Genomic DNA, 23,728 nt, shown 5'->3' with positions numbered 1-23,728 from the left:
TAAAGAACTGGAGAGAAGAAAGGCTGGGGACAGGGTGTATGCAATGAATCGTTAGAAAACAATGATTTTATCCAAGTGAGCAATGGCAATGTTTGAAAGATAATGTAAGTAAGGCTGAGGCAAGAAGATCACAAGTTTGAGGCCAGCCTGGGCACATTAGCAAGACCTTGTCTTAAATTAAAAATAAAAATAAAAATGGCTGGCTGGGGATGTAGCTCAGCAATAAAGCACTCCTGGGTTCAATCCCCAGTATTTCAGGTTGAGGGAGAAAGTAAGTAAACAACTTCAAAGTTGTTTCCCATTTTATTCATAGTAACAGTTGCAGTTTGGTGCAGATGAAAATTGACCTCTGTTGTGAGTCACTCCCTGAATGAGCCAGAGGATCCAGAGCGTGGCATCCTGGCAACTCTGTCAGGTGCTGCCTCAGCAGTTTACCCGCAGCCTCTTGAACACATAGCTTTCCTTATATGTACAGATGTGGCTGATATCAACCTTTTCATGAAAACTGGGCAATATCTAACAGACAATACCTCTCCATGGATGTCCCAGAGTATAACAGAATTTACGACTCAAACACAGCAGATCACTTTCGAGCCCAGTTAGTGGAACTCTCATTTCGATATTGGGAAAGTTGTTAAACCAGGGTGGCCTCTGAGAACAGGGGTAGGAGGAGAGATGGCAATAAAAATAAAATCCACAGTGGCATGTATCCTATCAAAATGAATACATTAAACAAGAGGTAAGAAAAGTTCTGGTTTTTTTAAAAACAAGGTTTTGCATTTAGGATTGATTTGGCAAATTGGATGCCAATTTGAGAGGGTTCTGAGTTTTGCTGGGCTTTCTCTGCCAAGAATTGCTTATATTCAGCATTGTTACTTAAGAATCCAATAGGTATCCATCCTGATATTGTAATCAATGTCACAGATTCTAACCTCAGGTTTATGTTGAGTGCTTAGCAGAGACCATTTAGTCCACCTCACCAATGCCTGTTTTGACAGTGTACCCAAGGGCAAACCTCTGACAGACTGAACAGGAACAGTGACAGCCTAGTTGATTCCATTGCTAATTTCATCCATCAGTGGTGAAGGGAGAAAGCAACCAGAACAATGGCAGAATTACATTTTTATACTAAAAATGCCATGGATCCCTGAGAGCCCGCCATGTCCATAGCTGCCTAATTAAAGAACCATCCATGTTGTTGCTTACATGGGGAGGTTGTGCTTTGTATCATGTAGCCCTGACATCTTAATCTAAAGGAAGGATTAAAAGGTAGCTATTGGTTGCCCTCCATTCATTCAATCTCCCACTAAAAGACACAAAGAAAGTAATTCAGATGATAGAGTAACCCTCTACCAAAAAAGAGCCAAAAGGAATATGAAGAAAAGGCAGGTAACAGTTTGCAAGGCAGGAGAGCCATAAATAGTGCCTATCTTAGCACGCAACAGAGGAGCCCATTGGAGAAACAGAAAATTTACGGGAGAAGCAAGAAGCACAGAGATGCAGGGGAGTCAAGAGAAGGAATGGCTAACTACTAGGTTGGCCTCTGGAATGCAGATAGACATGCCTCTTAAACAGAGACTGCCATAGCCAGACATGGTGGCACACACTTTAATCACAGTGACTCAAGAGGCTGAGGCAAGAGGATTGCAAGTTCAAAGCCAGACTCAGCAAGTAAGTGAAACCCTAAATAATTTAGCAAGATCCTGCCTAAAAAGAAAAAAAATAAAAAGGACTAAGGATGTAACTCAGTGGTAAAGTGCCCTTGGGTTTAATCCCAGTGCTAAAAAATAAAAAATCTGTGTGCTAGGTTTTCCTCTGCTTCCTTGCTTCCTTGTCAATCAATCCAACAAACCTCCATCCTACCAGAGATATATGGACTATGTCTCTGTAACTTGTAATCAGAATGAGCTCAATTTAATAAAAAATATCTAGTCCAACTTTCATACTAGTCCCTTTGTTGTTTGTTTTTTGATACCAGGGATTGCCTAAGGGTGCTTAACCACTGAGTCACCTCCCAGCCCATTTTTTGTTTTATTTTGAGAAAGGGTCTCACTAAGTTGCTTAGGACCTTGTTCAGTTGCTGAGCCTGGCTTTGAAATTGTAGTCCTCCTGCCTCAGTCTCCAGAGGCAGGGATTACAGGCGTGCACCACAGCACCCAGCATATTAGTTCCCTTTACTGGCTTCCCTCTGCATGAATTACCAGGCCTTCGCTCCGCTCCAGCATTCTAGGTCTATCCAAGCAGCCACATCTATTGCATTCTAACTGTCCACTGCTGTCTAGTTAGATGTCTGTTCCGTGTCTAATGCCTAGAATAGTGCCTGGTGCTTTTTTTAAATTTCTAAATTTTTTTGGTGCACTACACTATAATTATGCATAAAAGTGGGATTCATTATGCCATATCTGTACATGCATGTAACATAATTTGATCCATCTTTTTCCCCCACTACTTTCCTTTCCTTCCCTCCCCCTGCTCTACTCTACTGATGTCCCTTCTATCATTATTTTTTAATTTTAGTTAATGTATTACAATTACATATCCAATCAGGATTCATTGTAGTATGTTCACACATGGACATAGCATGATTTGGTGTATTCACTCCCCGGTACTTCCCCATGCCCTCCCATCTCACCTCCCTTTCAGTCCTCTTCCTCTACTCTATTGGTCACCCTTTAAAAAAATTTTTTTCTCTCTCTCTCTCTATTTTCCACATATGAGGGAAAATATTGATTTTTGACCTTCCGAGTCTGACTTATTTCACTTAGCATGATGTTCTCCAGTTCCATCCATTTACTAGAAAATGACATAATTTCATTCTTCTTTATGACTGAATTAAGTAGATACATACTCCATTATGTATCTACTGTACATTTTCATTACCCATTTGTTTGTAAACAGGCAACTGGGCTGGTTCCATAACTTGGCTATGCATGAATCACTACAGTATGCTGAATAGTTTGCTGCTTTTAGTTCTTTTGAATAAATACCAAAGAGTGGAATAGTGGAATAAGATGGTGGTTCCATTCCTCATCTTTTGAGGAATCTCTGACTGCTTTCCAAAATGGTTGTACCAATTTGCAGTCCATCAACAATGTATAAGTGTACCTTTTCCTTTATCCTCACCAGCAATTTTCACGATTTGTACTCTTGATAATTGCCATTCTAACTGGAGTGAGATGAAATCTCAGCGTAGTATTCATTTTCATTTCTCTGAGTGCTCAGGATGTTGAACACACATATCAAGTGCCTGCCCACATGCATGCATTTTTTTATCCCTTTTGTATGTGTGTGTGTGTGTATGTGTGTATGTATGTGAACTGAACTAAAATCCTGTGAATTTTCACACTCTTAGATGAGCCTGTCAGAGATGCAGGTGGCTCAAACTTCCACACTAACCAGACTTAAAGCAACCAGAGAGGTTTAGCCTACCACTAGCAAGTAACTCCTTCAGTGGGGAAAGAGAAACTTATGGAACCAGGAGTCTTGTCCTGGTTCATAGCTCTCCCTCTTTTTATATGTAAAAAATGTATAAAAATATGCCAGGAAGATTCTCGTTATTTTCCCGACCCTCAAAATTACCCTGCTCCTTGATATATATGCAGTAGCACTGACATTATATCTGTGACCTTTAAAACAGCAAGATTTTCTGAGCACTGAAGGCAGCTTAATTAACATAGGAAGCTTTCAAACCTCAAACTCTCTTGTTTAGCCTTCCCACGTCTGGGTCTAGTTTCAACCTCCTCCAGGTGACTCAAGAACATATCTATCGTTTCTTAAGGAAATGGTAATGAGAAAACATGGGACACTTAGATTCAAACTCTCACCCACAGAGCAAATGCTTCGTTGTCTTCTTAGTCCCCATAGGGTAAAAGCATGGGCAGGAGTTCTTGAAACTGGTACTTGTTACTTGGACCAAACTCTGCTGATAGTAAACAGCATTTCCTTAACAGACCCCAAATTCCTGGCAAAGCTTCTCAAACTGTGGTTACTTCTTAGATGCTCAATAAAATGCAGATCCCCTGCCCCTCCTGAAGCACACAGATTATTCCTATCTCTAGGATCAGGCTTGGGAATCTACATGTTCTCAAGTTCCCTAGGCGTTTCTGGTATACACCAAAATTTGAGAGTTGTATTAGGGAAGCATCCCTTGCTGAGCCGCAACTTGTTCCAGAAAGGATCTTTTCTATTTTAATGAAAGATGGGTTCTGAAGGTTCTTAGAGGAGAAAAGCCAGGGCAGAAAAGGGCAGAAAAGACAGATAGGGAGAGAGAAAGAGGGGAGAAAGAGTGAAGGAACTCAAAGCAAAGATGTAGTCAAATCTTACACTTTGGGGAGCATTTATCTAGGAGCCCTGGGAGATTTTCTCCCCTCTTCCATCTCTCTCAGTCTGAACGATTATTTCAGGAAGTGCAGCTTTGGGCAGTTTCCCAAGCTACCAGTCGTAGCAGCTCAGGTGGTCGGCAGCACTGAAATTCCTGAGCATCTGTATCTGGGCTAAAATTCCAATATCTGTTCTAAGTTCACCTCCTCTTCTCTAGGACTGGCAAGCCAGGACCTAATGGGTCCAGCAGCTTGACTGTACTATCTACCCCTAAACTGACAGTAGTCTTCTGAAATCCTTCAGTTCAATGTTTCGCAGACAAGGAGTGATAGCACACCCAATTCAGAATCACCATTTTACCTGCCCTATAAAGATAATTTCCTGCCTCCTTTCTTCTCTCCTCCAACCCAGCTGCATCATGGGCATCGCACTTCCTGTCTCATATATTTCTATTTGCACATATGGTACAGTGTGACAGCCTATTGGTAGTAGTTTCGTGTTACAGACTTGCAGAATTAGAAAATACTATAGCTGGCAGCAGGCACCCACTGAATATCACGGTGACACGATGAGTCCTTTTACTTCCATCAGTATTCGCCTGCGTGCTCTCTGTTGATCTTGCTTTGCAGTCACTTTGGCCGCACAGCCCCAAACGAGGCCATTTCTACAGAATTCTATTTTTGTTGAGAACAAAACTGCTCTCTTTCTTTTTATTTTCCTAGCCTTCGAGGAGCTGAGATGTGCATAGAGCCAGAAGGGAACTGGAGTCATTGGTTTAATGAAAACAACTGAGAATCACTGTTAAGTCCAAATTCCATTTAATTGAGAACATTTGCATCTGATTTTGTGATGACCTAGAAGAACACAGATTTGTGTGCTTTGATCACCCCCTTCAAAATGATGTTCCCCTCAAATTGCCGCATTGGAGAAGCACAATGACACTCAGCACACCTGGGCTATTATCGAAGGTTAGCACACAAATGCTGCAAAAGTCACCAGAATTTCTAAGTGATTCTCTGGCAAAAAGGGAACAAATTAATCTTTTGTTGTTGTTTTTATTCCTTTGTCTTTTTGATTCACAAAACAATATTTAGTTAATAGGAATAATCAAGAAAAAATGGAAATTCAGTGTCGTCATCCTCAAATGCTACCTTTGTATTTTGAATTATTGCTGTGTCCTGGTTTGCAAAGCTGATGTAAGCACTTAAAATGTTTATTTATAAATACTGCCAGTTAATCTCAAAATATTTGTCAAACTTTTAAGCATATTTCTTTTACTTAACTGCTTAGAAACATGCAACTTTCCCTCAACACTTAATCAGGCTACAAAAGCTAGAGGTGGGCAGAAAATTCCAGCTCTCCTGAGAACAATCATAAATGCTGGTACACTGTTGATTAACATCTGGATCACCTTAAGGGTGTTTGTGAACCAGCAGGAAATAAATTTCTGGAGAAGGCTATGGACTTGGGGATGGTTGCTTTAGTATTTAATAATAAATGGTTTTCAGTTGATAGAAAAATATTGAAATCTGACTTATATATATGAGGCTGATTCAAATTGATAAACATGTCCCCAAAGGAAATTACTGGGTTTATTAAAAGCCTAGGAGGGCTGAACAGAATTGCAATAGTCTTATCCTGTAGTCCTTGCTGGAGGTAGAGTAACTGCTCCCCAGTCCACCTTCCAGCCAACCAAAGAGAAAAGTCAATAATAAGGACAGAGTAGGACTGTTCGTAGTCTAAGTTGCAAGTGCCTATGAATTGCCAAGATACCCCGGGCAAGCTGTCCAAAATAAGTGTGGCTGCCTCGCTGGCAAGATGTGATGTGTTGATGACTGTTATATTACATCTAAAATCCCATTTACTAGTAATAGAAAAGTTCACTTAAGACTTTTGCCTCATGTCTCCTGGTGCTTGATACAGCGTTGTGTGATATTACCAATTTTCGCTTCAGGCGTACTTACATGCAACAGCAAAGACTTCACAAGAATTTGCACATTTGATCCAAGGTGAAATTATGCCATTTTCATAGCAAATCAACTTTATCCTGGCAGTAAAATGATAGGTACTTTTGCACCTAGAGAAATGTCTTTGTTTTCAAGGATTTTGAAAAAAAAAAAAAAAAAAAAGTTGACTTTAAGGGGACTGTGATCAAGTCTTTTCTAAGGAAAGGCCCAGCTGGTAAGAGTTCTGTTGGCTCGCTTTCTGACTGAGGGAGCAAGTTCTTTAATCCCTCTTGTTTTGATTTTCTGGTTACAAGAAAATAAATAAACAAATAGATAGATAAATAAACAAACAAACAAATAAATAAACAAATAAATAAAAGCAAAATAGGAGTGACATGCAATCTTTGTCTCCTGTGTGGCACAAAGCTGCTTTGGAAAACCTTCACATATCTAGCATTACACAACAAAATGTCTGTAAAAGGGTAAATTGTTGTTGATGTAACATGTGAAATTTCACCCCCATGTGCTTTGCTTTTAGTGGTGTCGGAGTAGGGATTTATTCATGCAGCCCTACTGATTTGCAGACTGGGAGTAAATACCAGCCAGGCCTTTTGCAGCGATTACCAAGAGCCCCCTTCAGTAGAGGTGATATATTGCCTTCCTGTATCACATTAAAATGGGGAACTGAGAAGTGAGCTCTGCTGAATCATTCTGCACATACCTAGCCAGGCTGCAATTGACATTCAGGCAGAACTGTGAGTAGCTTTCAGAGGAAGACAGGGAGGAAGAGCATTTCTCTGGAAAATTCCCACCAGGAACAGAAACAAATTCTGATTTGTCACTGCTGTTTCCTTTTTCTTTTAATGGCTCTTTCATCTTCTCGGGAAGAAAACAGCAGGTGAACTGTCCTTGTCCTGTAGGGCTGATACCCTAGAGCACTAAGGATCTCTCTTGATCTCTTTAAAAAAAAAATCCCTTACATGATTTTTTTCTTTCAACTAATATGTGTGTGTGTGTGTGTGTGTGTGTGTGTGTTTGTGCATCCTTTCTCTTAATTTCTATATTGAAGACATAGTATATGACTTTTGGTTATTGACCATACATCAGGAAATATCCAAATTCACTCTCATGAATGATATCTAACTGTGGCCCATAAAGAGATCTGTACTGTTACTACAGGCAAAACTAAAGATAAATTAGAGGAGAAAAGATCCATTCATGCCACATTTGGATGCCACCAGCCATTTCAGTTTTATTTAATAAATGTAAGACTTTTAACAGTTTTGAAAATAGGGTAGTTGAGCCAGGAAATGTCAGTTGTGAATGAATTTAGGGTTAAGTGATCAGAATCTATTTGATTATCAAATAATGTACATACACACATACATCTATGTATATTTTATATATAAGTTACTTGATTCTGCTAAAATATTACAGCATCAACTAGTAGGTTCCTGTTTTTGTCTCCTGGGAGAAAGTACACCTAAGATAGTTGTTTTACCAGCATTATTCTGTTTAGTTTTGTTGCCTTTCCAGGAACAGTTCTGAGGTATAGGCATCAAATGCTGGTTTATGTAAACCGTTGTATATATTAACCTTTAAAAGAGACTATTTGAAATTAAAAGCGATAAATAACAGTCACGTTTAACAAGCACATGAGTACCTATACACAGTTATACCAGCAAAATACAGCACCAAATATGATGGTTCTGATAGGAATTAATTGTGCAAATGTACCAGTGACAGCAGCTTCATAGATGGTGACACCGCAAGGTCTGTGGCTTGAGGGCCCTGCTGCCTTCGAATTCTGGCGTAATTTGCTCTGACCTCCACCACTTGCTTTAACTCTGTTAAGAAATTATTTTGAGAGATAAGTCAATGTATTTGTACAAAATAATTAAAAGTCCAGGATGGTGAAAACCTTGAAGATCCCTCGGAAATCCTTGGCTCCTACCTTGGACTTTCTCATTACACACTTGACCTGCTCAGATATGTGCTAACATTCTTTGGATTTCTATAGAATGGAAGTTGCTATAGAGGGTTTCCTTCTAAGCTCTTAGTAAAGGCTGAACTGGAAACTAACCTAGGAATGCTCTAAAAATTGAACCTACTGAAAAGATGAAAGCCAAACCAGTGAGAATCATGTTCATGTTGTATAGCAAATGGCATAAAGCACTCTTTTAATTTCACTGGGGGCTTGTGTGAAAGAAACCATTTTAATAGCATCAGTTTTTTTTTTTTTTCAAATTAATTTTTCCAAAAACCCAATGTGATTTTTTTTCTGATGATTAACTTTGGAATTGTAAATGTTTTTTGACATTTTAGTATATGATGTAAGTTACTAACTGTGTTTATTTCTGAAACTCCCTGATTGCCGTATTTCATATTACCTAGTGTAGCTGGCGGGTCACAGAAAAATCACGTGTAGCATGATTAATTTGTTAATTGTCTCTTAATAAGTATATATATGTAAGAGCCTTTCTCTTTTTAAAAACATTCTAAATATTTAGATTCCTACTGAATGATTATTTCTAACTTTATTTCAGCAAAAACAACAATGTCAATTTCTAAAGAACAACTAAATTAGAATCTTTGTAATCAATCAAATTTCCTAGAACAAATGTGACTCACTAGAAAGAATTCAGACAATTGGGGGAAACCACCAGTTCTTCCACCATCAATCAACTATTTTAATAGGAAAAGAATCAACTTTCACACCATAACAATGTATATGTTTACAAAATTGAAGATGCAGAAATGAATGTTTGACTACATATACTTGTCAAAGGGCCACGGAATGAACATGGAATAAAATGATAGGGAGAGCAATATTTGCATTTCCAATTTTCTCAATACCCTTCACAGTTTTTATTGGTGACAGCCTTGTTTCTGGGAAGTCAGCCTAGATCTTTCTTTGTGGTTTAGATACACTTCTGGTTAGCTTGCCTGAAGCATATTTAGCCTTATTTATTAGGCCCAATGAACACAACATGGCAAGAAAGGTAGGGTACAGAAGGCCAGCCCAAGAATATGAATGCTAGGCATAAGTAATAAAGGGGACTGGGAAGTACCACATTTGCTGACTATTCATTTGGCTCTAATCATTTCATGTGTGTTCATATTCTCAATTAGATTGAAAACTATTCCAGGAAAGGAAGCCTGGTTTATTTTTCTTTTGTAGACTATGTTCTTCGAGAATACAAAAAACTGTCAACTAATACTAATGAGAAGAACCCTGCCATTGGTATGTAACCACATAGTATGGGTCACCAAGGGTTGGGGTGATGGGTAATGATGGATGATGGGAACAATAGAACAGAGAGAATACAAAGATTGGCGCCTCTTCTGTGATGTAGGATGGTGCTAAAGGAATATTTGTGGCATTCCTCAGAACAGTCTAAGCATCCCAATAAATCTTTGTACATTTTGGTCTTCATTTCTACATTATGCTTCTTCTAGGTTAAATGTAAAGATGTTATTCCACCCATTTGAAAAGTTTTTGGCTTACCTACCTTATATAGAACATAGTAATACTTTTTTGGTGCCTTGTTAAAAGAAGAAATATAATATTTTTATTATAGAGTTGTTGGCTAATTCACTTCCTAATTTTAAAATTTTCCTTTAAAGTAATAACAGTGTCCCTCGGAATTTCCTGAAAATTACATCTCTTCTAATGTATACCTACCTACAGAAAGGGATTTTAAATTCCTCAGGGTAACCAGGATAAAACAAGAGTTGATTCCATAACACATATATGTTCTTTCAATTTCTGTCATTTATCAAAGAAAATGATCAAGGAATAGATAATAAAATTCATATATATTTAATTATTACTAAAGAAAGGAAATCTGCAAACTATATAATTACTAGTAAAAAACTGAACTTTCATAACATAAAGCAGAACAGTGTGGGGAGCATAATTATTAAAAAATCACCATGACAGGATGCAAAATTCAATAAGGAGGGTCTTAGAAGAAAAGATTAGCTGCTTTAGTTCTTCAAAATTTTGATGGAAAAGTGTTTGCCATACCTTTCTGAGTGATGAAGCCATGTCCTGTAGACACACAGAGGACCATGTCTCGTTCTATGTCATCCCATGACTGAACCAACACTCCATCTGGGGTGTACAGGGTTCTGGCTGGCTGGGCCATTTTGAGATGAGATGAACAGTCATCTAGCAGCTGAAAGACAAAGGGACACCATATTTAAATATGAGATGTCACAATATGATTGGGTATTAAAGAATCTGAATATTCACTATGTAACTAATTATTAGAAATAGGAACCTAAGGGAAGGGAAGAAGTGTATATAAGTGATCCTTGAGATGCATACAAAACAGGGAATTTCAGTACTTGTCAGTGAAGACTTCCTTGTAGGTCCATGGAAGAAAAGTATCTTTTTTGGGGGGCATGGGGGTACCAGGGATTGAACTCAGGGGCACTTAACCATTGAGTTATATCCCCAGTCCTATTTTATATTTTATTTAGAGACAGGATCTCACTGAGTTACTTAGTGCCTCACCATTGCTGAGGCTGGCTTTGAACTCTCAATCCTCCTGCCTCAGCCTCCACAGCTGCTGGAATTACAGGTGTGGATCACCATGCCCAACTAAGAAAACTATCTTGCTGTCTAAGAAATCCCTAAATATAACAAACCCTGGATTAAGACTATAGACATCTCAAGATACCTAAAAAGAGAGAAATGTTTTTAAGGATCAAGGAACTAAAGTTACAAAAGGTGAGGAGACCCAGGCTCTGGCCTCTGTGTAACCCTCAATAAGTCAGATAACTACTACAAAAGTGTTCTCCATTATAAAATGAAACGTTTTGATTTATGATTTCTCTAGCTCTGTGATAATATGATCGGAAAGTGTCTTTTAGTTGATTAAACGTAAAACTACCTACAAGGACCTGACTGAACTCCTCTGTTTGCCTTGGAATATTCATAAAAACACACATACAGATGTAAAGTGTCAACAGTACTAGAAAGGTCTGCAGAATCTAATCCATATGTGTATATTTTAGTACATCATACAGTAGCTATTCTGATTCAGTGGCAGCGGGGGAGAAAAAAAGATTTGTTAATAAGTAGAGTTGCAAGAATAACTTAAAGCCAACAAATAAAGCAGAAAAAATATTTTCACTTAAATTTAGCACCAGAAAAAAACTCACATGACTTTTAAAGTAATGGAGAAAAGCACAATTATTAAAAATTAGAAGAATCAGTGAGTCTTTATATGAACTCAGGATGGTAAAAGTCTATCTGAATATTAAAAACAACGAACAAACATAAAATTTATTACTTTCTATACTTTTAAAAATCCCATAGACACAATGGGAAATTGGAAATTCGTTACAATGGACTTGATAAAGTTACATTTAATAGTTTTACTACTTAAAAAAAAGCTTATCAATATGAAAAATGCATTTGGAAGAAAAACGACAAAGGATTTAATAGGGAACTCAGAGAATTCAGAGATACTATGATGTTATATTGTTCTCTATAATAATGTGTAATAAATGATAACACAAAACAAACTAAAATCACCTCTGCAAGTAATTAAAAACATAGAAGTCAAAACATAGTCATAACATTTTTCTCCTGTCAAGCCCACAAACACTAAATCTAAATCACTGCACCTAGAATTGTTGATATCATCTTGTTAACCCTGGGAGGGGTGGGAACTGGGAACACACATCCCTGAAACCTCTCTAGAAAATACTCTAGTAATATGTGTCAAAACTCTCAAGTGTGTTTATATAATTTGATTTAGAGTCCTTCTAGGAATTTTTTTGAGAGAAATAATAAGAAAGGAAATATAGTATTATATAACAATGTGTACACTGCAGCACACTTCATAATAGTGAAAACTTAAAAACAACTAGCAAACAATAGAAAACTGGATGAATAAATGCATTCATTGCATAGAATATTATGATGCCATTGAAAATAATTTTTTTAAGAATGTTAAATTATATGGGGAAAAAGTCACAATAGTTCGTTATATGAATACAGCAACTTTCAAAACTGATTTACCACATGATTTACTACAATCATGATGGTGAAATCTATAGATAAATATATACAAAACATAGAAATATGTTTACATGTATTATATATTAAAATTATAATAACCTGTTTTGTGGTGATTAAATGTTTAGTTTCTTATTGGTATTTTCATATTTTTCTAATTTTAAGATGATGATTATATGTTGTTTTGTAACTATAAAATAGAATAGAAGCTATTCAAATAATCAAGAAATTCACAGTAATTATTTTCAACAAGTTTATAATAAATTTATATTGTTTTCATTTGTGATTTTTCAAAATTCTCCATAATAATATTCACCACTTAGTCTTCTCAGACTGTCAAAAACAAACACACAGAATGAGCAGCTTAAACAACAAAAATTTTGTATGGTTCTGGAGGCTGGGAAGTTCAAGGTTATAATGCTACTTGAATGAGTTCCTGGCCAGGGCTTGCTTCCTGACTTGCTGATGGCCACCTTCTTGGCAAAGGGAAAGAGATGATGTTCTCTCTTCCTCTTCTTATAAGGTCACCAATTCTATTTGGTTTGGGCCCTACCCCCAAAATCTCCTTTAACCTAAATTACCTCTTAAAAGCCCTATCTCCAAATACAGTCACATTGGGGTTTAGAACTTCAACATATTGATTGGGATTTGTTGAGACACGATTGAGTCCTTAACAGTCACTGTTCTTTCTTTCTTTCTTTCTTTCTTTCTTTCTTTCTTTCTTTCTTTCTTTCTTTCTTTCTTTCTTTCTTTCTTTCTTTCTTTCTTTCTTTCTTTCTTTCTTTCTCTCTCTCTCTCTCTCTCTCTCTCTCTCTCTCTCTCTCTCTTTTATTTATTTATTTATTTGGCCTCAAGGTAACCAAAGGGTGTGAGAGCTGGTTTTCATCTGGGCTGGGAGCAGTGGGAAACTGTCTTAGAAATATGGATATGTAGGTATTTGGAAGAAACTTGTATAGTTGGAAAAGAGACAACAAAAAGCAAATGTAAGAATTACTGGACTGGAGATGTAGCTCAGTGGTAGAGCACTTGCCTGGTGTGTATGAGGCTCTGGGTTCAATACCCAAAATCAAATAAAAAAGAAATACCACCAATGCACCATATATGCAGGTATGGAAATGTTGGGGTGAAACCTATTAATTTGTACAATTAATACATGGCAAAAGAAAAATAAAAAAGTACTTTGCCATTTAAATGTCACTATTCTACAGAGATTTTGTTGTCTACAGAGATCACACAAATCAGAAAAAAGAATAAGTTTAATAAAAACATATAATACAAGAAAGATATGAGTTAAATCTATGTTTATTTCACTAGTTTTTTATGAATGCCCATTTGCATGAGACAAAGTCGTTGAGTTCACAAAACTCTTTTAAAACCAAATTTGAAAATAAGGCATTTTCAGTACGATTAGGTTCTAAAATATTTCATTAGTTTATGACCTTTAAAGGCTTTGTTAAATCTCAGTTATTCAAATGCATCTACATTTGTTCAGGTGCTTTTCTTAAGTGGGTAACGTAAATAAAATGTTTGTAATTTTTGCAGTAACAAAAGTTCACAGTAAAGGAACAGTGTGCCAAGAATAATTTCTCACCCACAATTTATTTTTCAAGTTTAGTTGTCATAAACAGGTCTCCTTGGGGAGGGTACATGAACCTGCGGAACCACTGTGCTCTCTGGGCGTGATACACTTGCTGATCCAAATCAAAAGCACCAGTTTCTCATTCTTTCAGAACTGTTCCTCAACTGAGAAAGAACACACTGATTCTGAGATTCTGTAGAATCAGAGAGATGTTGCAGATGGGAGAAGACTAGGGGAGAAGGGCTTGGGTGAGCCTAAATCAGAGAAAGATGGTCCTAGAGAGAGAGCCACTAACTCTGAAGAGAGAGCTGTCTCGGAGCATCGATGACTGATGAGCTACACCAGTTGGAGATGAGAGTTGCTCTAGCAATGTTCAGAAAGTGTATGGGAGGAGCGAGGTTAAACAGTCCAGAACAGCCACTGCTGGGGTTTCACTGTAGAAGGCAGAGTAAAGCATCGATTTCTCATTCTTCCTGTAAGAACGTACCAACCATTAAAACTGTAAGCATCTTTGGAATCATTACCAATAACCAGGCAAACCAGGGAAACTCCACCTTTCCTGCTGCCCACATACACAGTTCTTTATCCAGATGCATTCTTACAGCCTGATAGCCTGAAAGGACATATTTCTAAGTGATCACCAAGAATCTCAATTCAGGCCCCTAAGCAGAAATATACTGCATAGATAGGGGAAAGGAAAAACTAGAAACTATTTTTTAATAAAGCAAAGAATCTCTAAATATCTTTCTACATACCAGGGCTACATTAATCTTCCCCAAATTGCTTTCCCCATGAGATTTCTTTATTCAGAGACAAGGGGTGGTTTGAACACTGAAGTCTAGGATAGTGTTATAGATTGATTTGGGTTCTCTCAAAATTCATTTTGAAGCATTAACCCCAACTGTGACTGTCTTTGAAGACAGAGACTTTCAAGAGGCAGTTAAGGTTAAACCAGGTCATGAGGGTGGCCCCTGATTCAGCAGCATTGATTTTCTCACAAGGACAACAAAGGCACCAGAGCTCTTTCTCTGTCCTTCTTACCCTCAGACCCCCACACACGAAGGAGAACGCAGCATGAAGTGGTTGTCAGCAGTCCAGAATGGAAAGTCTCATCAGAAATCAAGCCTGCTGGCACCTTGATCTTGGTCATCCGGACTTCTGAACTATGAGCAAATAAATTTCTATTGTTTAAGCTGTGCAGTCTGTGGTATTTTGTTATGGCAACCCAAGCAGATATTAATACATGTAATATGTAGGTTCACCATGTACTTTTAAGCAATCTATCTACTCATATGTATCTGCCCCTATTTCTCAGTCTAAGCACCATTTATTTAATATGCATCATGAGCTGGGCATGATGGCCCAGTCTTTAATCCCAGCTGAGGTAAGAGGATCACAAGTTTAAAACCATCCTGAACACCTCAAGGAGACCCTGCTTAAAAATAGTAAAAAGGTTGATAAGGTTGCTCAGTGCCTCTGGGTTCAATCCCCAGTACTGGGGGGGAAAAAGCATCATGCGATCTAGCACCCTACTTTTGTGAGTGATACCTCTCATTCTTATTAGTGCAATTCTGCCTAAGATGCTGGGTCTTGCCCACTTCTCAAGTTCTAGCAGAGGTCCTAACGGCTTCCTCTGCAGAGCATTCCTTGTCCTCACCTCCACCTCTGAACTTCTACCTTCCCAGATCTCCCTCCGCCTGCACTAATTTGACTTTCATCGCATTCTTTTAGTACCTCTTGGAGAGAATATAAGCTTTTCTTAAGACAATCTGCATTCATCATTTTAAAAAAATGGGAGCACACAGAAAACCATCCGAGAAAGAAAAATAAAGGTCATCCGTAATATGACCATCCCCAAATTAAATATTTACAACAACAAAATCATTCCAGGTTATTTTCAGTTGGTATTGCACATATTTGCATAGAATCTAACTCCACATGCTATACATGATGCTTCTTTCACTTAGTATATATCTGGACCATCTTTATTATCATTCTTTCTAAAAGGTGATTTTAATTGTTATATTTTATCCTATATGCTATAATTCATTTAACTAAATTTCTATTATTGAGTTTTAAAATTATTTCTAGTGTACCTCTTGTAAATACTTGTGTGATATATATTCCTAATAAACCAACTTAGTATAAGTTTGTGAAAATATCCTTGGAATGAAGTTCCAGAGATGCATTTTCTAATGAGATGTGTAAATAAAAGTTGTAGTTCCATCACGATGAGAGTGTCCAATTCTCCACACACTCAAGTAAACTCTAGATACATCTTCAAAAGCTTTGTCAATTTAAATAGTAATTTAATGAGCACATAGACCATGTGTTTATTCCACCTACTGTTGAGGTGAACCTGTCAGTTAGACAATAGTATTAAGTTTCTAAAATACTTTTCAAAAATATAAATGAGAGCATCTGGGCATAGAGGCACATGCCTATAATCCCAGAAACTTGAGAGACTGAGGAGGGAGGATAGCAAGTTTGAGGCCACCCTTAGTGAGGCCCTAAACAACTTAGCAAGATCCTGTCTCAAAATAAAAAATAAAAAGGGCTGGGGATGTAACGCAGTAGTAAAATACCCCTGGATTCAAAACCCCAGGACCAAAAAAAAAAAAAAGTTTATATATATATAAAGTTTATATATATATACACTTCTTTTGGTTTTATACACACACACACACACTTATATAAAGTTTATATATATAAACTGTTTATATATAAACTTTTTTTGGTCCTAGGGTTTTGAATACATATATATTATATACATATTATATACATATATGAGAACAATATATAAATGAGAACATATATAAATGAGAACAATACTTCATAGACTCTAGTATAGTGTCCTTCATATTTAAAGTTCATAAAAATCATATGATTATGGAATAATAGTTATGGAGCACCTATTATATGATACAGTAAAGAATCACAGAAATAAAAGGTAATCCCGGACTGGATATAAATATATGTGATCTTTGTAAATGTTATTGTTAAATTTTGCTATCCAGAGTCTGCTAGACTGAAGATTTCAGTATAACTATTACGTGCATTAGCCTCTCCTATCATGGACTCTGGTAAATTCCCTTTGCTTCAATGAAACACAAAGCCATGAACAAATCATTAGAGTGATAATGATTACTCCATGACCCCCACTCTATTCTTTAACTATTTATTAATCATTGCATATTCTCTTACTAATTTATCACCTGTAGTTGCAATGGTTAAGTGCATTCTAAGATGCAGCAGCTACATTAACTTTGTGATTTCTGCAGAAACTAGCAAGGAGGAAACATTTCAGCTTGTTCTAATGCCTTTTCTAGGAAGTTCTCTTCTGAAAAAAACTTTCACTTTAAAAAATCCTCACTTTCTTTTTTTTCTGCTCCAGGTGTATGAAGTTCCCTTAGTTGTATTCCTAATTTTGAGTGTTCGTTTTCTGCATTTTTCTCTCTGATTTCTCTCAAGTGCAGCCAATTGGTTGTCAGCTTCTGAGCTACGACTGCTTTCATGGTTCTTATTCAAGTTCCTATCAAAGAGGAGTGGTCTCCCTAACACTTTGAAACTGGACCAGCCTTCAGAGGCAAAGCTCATCTGAGGGGCTCCTGCTCCTGTGGGCCCTCACCCCCTGAGCTTCTCTAGGCCATTCCAGTGCACCATCTTGCCTTTCTAGCTCCCACCCCCTCCAACCAACATCTCATCTTTAGGTGAGTTTCTTTTCCCAGAAAAATGTATGAAAACACTTCATAAAATAAATACAAACAACTATTTGAAATATCACCGCAAAAGATAAGACTTTTAAAAAATCCATTTATCATATGCCTAAAGTTTTCACTTAAAGATGAAGACAAAAATTTCCAGTTTTATCATTGTATCCCTGAAATTGTAAACAATAAATGAACTGCTACCCATATTTTCTTATGTCATTGTTTTGGGAAGCAGAAATTCTGACAATCTAGGACTCTGAGTGATAAAAGTATGATATGGTTTCTCTAACAAATACTGATGTTTTCCTTACAACATATTTAGTGAATAATTCATAAAGTATCACTCTTTTGTGAACTGGATTTACTGTGGATGAGAAAAATCATTTTAAATTATTTTAAAGATTGAATTTGACTCATTGGTTGGAGTAGGTTCATCTGGCATTGTTCTCTGCTGGCCATGAGTCAGACTCAGATTAATATATATGTCAGACAGAATAGGACTTGACATTTTCAACATATAAGCTCATTTAATCATCAGATCATCTCTGCAAGGGAAGTATTATTCCCATTTTACAGATGAGAAAATGAGATTCAGAGAAGTAAAGTAATTTGCCTGACCAAACATCTTTAAAAGTCAGAGCTGGGATTTGAATCCAGGCCTAGGAAAAACTCTTTTACACTTGATTTACCTCTGTAATAGTCCTGCCCCAGGCATAAGTGCCATCTTCAGGTCTTCCTCCATTTAAATAAACCCAGACTCGTTTTGTGTTGGGTTGCTTATACAGGCTACTTGGCTGAACTGCTTTACGTACAGTTGCGACTGGGGAATTCTGTTTGGATTGCAGTTCTTGAACTTCAGAAAGATGTGCCTGTCAAGAAGAGCCCAGAGAATGCCATGTTTAGAGAACTGTGTAGTGTATATAATGAATGTGCTGAAAGTCAGAATACCTCGTAATTATAAATTACACTGAAGATTTTAGTAAGTAACTATTAAGTGCATTAGCCTCTCTTGTCATGGAATCTGGTAAATTCCCTTTGCTTCAATGAAACACTTAAGTCATTAACAACCATTGGAGTAATAACGATAAGGCACTCATTTTGGCAAGGTACTTAACTTTCATTTATAATTTGGACAAATGAAGGGAGACATGTTTCTGGACTTCTGCATAGTGTTTCTCCTACTGAGAGATTTCTCTGCATCTAACAAATGAGTTTTTTTATTAGAATCACACCATTTGCTTAAACCAAGAAATGCTTAAGGGAGCGTAGATGAGTGTTGTGCAAGTTCCTACTTGCTGTCTTTAAAAAAAAAAACAGCGGCTACCTTTATACTTTGCCAGATCCCTGCCAGGCAGCTTTTCATCCTAATTCAAGCATGTCCTAGTTCAGTATTTTGCATTTATTCCCTGATCAGTGATTTAACCTTCTTAGCTTGGCAAGAAGTCATATTTCTAGCAATGTCAATTTCTTTGTTCTTGTAACCTTGACTTAGGCACCCGCCTAAGATTGGATTGAACACATTTCACAAATTTGAGAAACCCTATTAAATGGGAACATATCATTCTGATAAAAAACTTCACAAAGCAAAAAAGTTTTCCCTAGTCTCTATCCCCAGTCCTCTCTCCAAAGCTGACCTTTCTCTTTTCAACTTTTTAATGTGTGGTGATCCTGACTGATTAACCAATTGTACTGAAATCACTTTTTCAATTCCTCATTTTGAATGTCTCCATCGCAATTAGTATTTTGCTCCTTGCTCTTTTTGCATATTGAGACATACCCTCAGGAGTGATGAGCAATGAAGCCATAAGGCTCAACTTGACTACACTTATTATAATTACCTTTGTACATATCCACTGGGCCTTTTTCTCTCCTTTGCTCAGGTCATAATTTCTGGTCTTCATTCAAACAAAACAGACTTTCATATGAGCTGGCTGTCACTTAGATAGCTACTCTCCAAATGCCAATTCAATGCTTGGCATATGCTTATGTGATCATAACTGACCAGATGCTAAGAATATATTAATAGCGTAATTTAAAAATTCAACATGGTACTTTTAAATGCTTATAAAATAGGCAGAGTCTCAAATGTCTAGAGTCCTAAAGAACATACCTCTGTATGTCTTATAAGTTCCATGAGTTTAATTTCCTCTTGAGTCTGCTCAGTCCAGCCTCCTTCAACTACTATCGGCTGCACAGGGCTTTTGGTGGGAACCATGGTGGCTGGCTGACATGCTGCTACTCGCCGCCCTAGGGAAAGAAGTCTCTGGAAATGTATCTGATGATAGGCTTTCAGATTTCAAATAAATTGGTTTGGCTTTCTATGCATAAATTATTCCACCCAGGAGCATAGGCTAAAATACTAACTATATCATAAAAGCAAAGATGCCTAGGGTAATAATACCTAACAATACCTCTTCATATGGGAGGCTTGAGGCTTTAAATGGCCAGGATGTGCATACTCACTCTACAGATGAAAAAGAAAGATAACATGCTGATTTCCACCCTGGCCCCAGCCTGGCATCTACGATATGGTTCAGCAGTAATTTAGTCAAATAGAATTCATGACCTTATATAGTCCCCATCATCTCTCCCAGTCTTGAAACATATGTTTTGTTCTCTTCACTAATAATAAGCCTTTCCCCCACAATTAGCTTAGCAGCTTGGAGATTAAGTATTTTTAAAATAATATTAACCCAAGAGACAGGAGCCTTTTTTTTCTATCTAATAACACCCCATGAGCACGATTAGTTTCTGACACCTCTGCTGTGCCCTTTATGCTGTTAAGAAGCTGTGGTATGAGAAAATATTTATAGGAATACTGTATGCTGAAGAATCACAGGCATAATTTGATAAGCATGGGAATTCAAATTTATGCATTCTTTCAACTAGATCACTTAAAATCATTACAAAAGAGGTTTAAAAAGTCACACTTATGAAATTGTTTTCTTTTTCTGCATTGAAGATACAGCAGCCCTGAATTTTCACTGATTTCTAAACTTCTTAAATAGCACAATGTTTTGTTTTGTACACTCGTTCCAGAAGCCTACATTGAGCACCAGCTAGAGGTCAGAAATTGTGCAATATTATGCAAATGCAGACAGGTTTGAGAGTGAGGCCTTGCCTCAAGTTTGGTAGGGAAGACAGACCTCAAGGAAATTATTAGACCAAAACTCCATTACAATAGTGCTGTACCAGGGACCATGAGAGCATGAAACAGCAGCTGCTGACCTAGTCTGAGGGATCAGAGAAGGTTTCTTTGAGAAAGCAATAATTATGTTGATAAACTAGAACTACTAAGATGAAGTTGAGTCTCAATTTTTTTGCCAAGTTAACTCAATGTGCATATTTTCAGACCAGGTCAACAAACAAAATTCTTTGAAGGTAATGCACATTTGCAAAGGATAAAGAATCTATACTTACAGCTCAAGTTTATGGGACTAGATCCAGCAATAAAAATAAGTGGCAGTAATGATTTTTCAGGTAAACCAGTGTCTTATGTGTCTAATAAGCATTCATATGCAATTTATGAATATGGAAAAAACATAATTGAATCAATCATCCAATGAGTTACAGTGACAATGAATTAGGTAATGTGTTTTGAAAAGAACCAGAGTGGTTCTTCCAGATGAATTTATACTAACTATAGTTTTTCCTCAACTTTATTCACAGAGATAACATTAATTTATGACACATAATTTTTATGGATAATATTCCTGCAAATATTTTATTTAAAATGCATTTCAAACATTGCAATTTTTCAACCAGGAGTTCAGCAATAGCTTATCATCACACTGTTGAGAGACAGGGATTGAACATAGGAAAGAGGAAAAAGTATTATGCATTATTTATTATTTGTCAACTTACTTCTAATGGTCTTAAGAAAATGCATGCATTTACACTACAATTTTCATAAAGAGACATAATGTCATCACAAAATGTTTTAGTTGGGGGAGCAATTTTTATAAAAAATTATTATTTATGTAGGTAAGAATAACATTTATTGAAGGCAAAAATGCATTGAATAAATTATTTTTATTTTCTTCTTAAATTTTCCACATACCCTATTTATTTGACATGAGATCAGGGGTCAGTAATGATAATAGCTAACTATTAATGGGGCATGCCTGTTCCCTACTTCTAAAGTTTCATTTCAAGTGAATGGGGCACCATCAATAATGCAGATGATTTCTTGGATTGAAAATTGGTAAAAAATAATAAGTTGATCATTCTTGACCCTTTTTAATCTTCTTTTCTCTTTGAAACTTGAGAACACAAGTGCTTTGATGTTCTCTCCTACTCCAAGACTGACCTAGCCAGTTCCCTCATCTCCTACCTTATTGGAAGATCCACCCCTGGTTCAGTATCAATTGTGCCTAAAAAGACAAGTCCACTCAATTTGGGGTTTCAGTTAGTAGACACACTCAGTTTACACATTAAATGAAATGCTCTGACACTGTGTGTATAACAAAGGTGATACTTTGGCCTGATTTTGTATTTCTGAGTTTCATTTACTAGTTTTAAAACTTCAAGTGGGAAAATGGGCTGTCTTCTCAGGAACCTTATCCCAATATTGATTATTTGTTTTAACCATGTACTAATTATTTAACATTTGCTAATCATAAAAGTCATATAAAGTAATTACTTATATTATGATTGATAATGATGATGATCATGTTACAAATGAACGGTTAAATCAGCTTAGCACAGTGTCTTATACATGGTATTTGTTGCATTTTCCAAAGGCTATAACAATAGGAAGTAGTCAATTCAGCAACTCTTCCTACTTCTCATAATTCTTCTTTCATTCAACCCTCACGGGCACACCATCTAATAGGGATGCAGTTATCAGAACTAAGACTTGTGGTCTTTTTTTTTTTTTAATTCTCATAATCTTAACAGTTAGAAAGGGGCCTTCTTCAGAGTAAGTATTCTATAAACATGTTTTGACTTTATATTTAATAGCACAAAACATACAAGTTTATAAGTAGATGCAAGATTTATCTTAGCATTAAATTCTAAGAGAAACTATATTGATGGATCACTCCATAATGGAAATCAGCTGACCAAATACAGACTGTTTCCAACAGTGATATTGTAGATGACTCTAAATTTACTTCAAATGCCTTTTTGATATTTAATTGTAATAAAAGCTAAAGACATGACATAAAATCAGAATTCAGTGAAGGCAGCTCTGCCAGGGGCTCTTTTCAGTATGTTGTTTTCTATTGATTTAAGTTGATATAAGCATAAAGCTTAGATCACTCCCTAGAGCCTAGAATGAATGGTTAAAATTACTCTTTTTTTTTTTTTTTTTTTGTTCTGAGTATTGAACCCAGGACTGCTTTACCACTGAGTTACAGTCCATTCTTTTTTATTTTGAGTAAGGTCATGCTAAGTTGTTGGGAGGTCAAATATTTGCTAAGGCTGGCCTCAAACTCGCAATCCTCTTTTTCTCAGCCTTCTGAGTCACTGGAATTATTCCACAGTTATTCAAATAACAAATTAGAAGCATATAGAATTTATGATCTGACAAGAGGGAGATAGTCAAATAAAAAGGTGATTATAATAATGTGATGAGAACCATCAGAAGAGAAATTCAGGGTGTGATACATCACATTATCCCAGGCTTGGAATGTTGAAGGAAGATTCTAGAAGTAACAAGTAAGCTAAAATATATATAGAATGAGTAGGATCAACACCAAGGCAGAGGGAACCGAGTGGTGTCACTCACAGGAAGACAGCATGTGTGAAATGTTTGGAGGGTGATGAGCAGAGAGAGAGGGGACTCACAGAAAGTGAGGTCAGGAAGACCCACATAAGGAGCTTCATCTCCAACCTAGGAGAAGAAACCCTTGAAAGTTTTTATGCCTACAGTACCATGACTCCTTTGCATTTCTGCATGATCACTTCATCTCTAGAACATCACCACTATTCATATAAAGGTAACTGCTGTCATCTGGAGCAGGAAGACCAGTTTGAAAATTTACTATAATCCAAGGACTGGATATTAGAAGCTTGAATATGGATAATAATTGGAGACTAAAAGGGTTAGAAATCATTTGAGAACAACTTAACAGATTCAGAGAAACAAGACTTACTAAATATTTTCTTGGGAAAGATGGGGGAGAAGGAGACACCA

General features: G+C 36.7%; 1 protein-coding gene across 1 annotated transcript in view; it reads right to left on the bottom strand.

Annotated features, from left to right (window-relative positions):
* DCDC1 (doublecortin domain containing 1) overlaps positions 1 to 23,728 on the bottom strand; it is a gene marked incomplete at its 5' end in the record, with an annotated part of 513,039 nt that overhangs the window by 5,505 nt on the left and 483,806 nt on the right. Inside the window, 4 exon segments of the mRNA XM_079105478.1 lie at positions 8,004 to 8,113; positions 10,297 to 10,447; positions 18,279 to 18,458; positions 19,700 to 19,836. Of these exon segments, the coding sequence (XP_078961604.1) occupies positions 8,004 to 8,113; positions 10,297 to 10,447; positions 18,279 to 18,458; positions 19,700 to 19,836 (578 nt within the window).

The sequence above is a fragment of the Sciurus vulgaris genome, assembly GCF_902686455.1.
Source record: "Sciurus vulgaris genome assembly, chromosome: 11".
In the NCBI taxonomy this organism is placed as follows: domain Eukaryota; kingdom Metazoa; phylum Chordata; class Mammalia; order Rodentia; family Sciuridae; genus Sciurus; species Sciurus vulgaris.
This window is presented reverse-complemented; position numbering and strand designations above follow the sequence as displayed.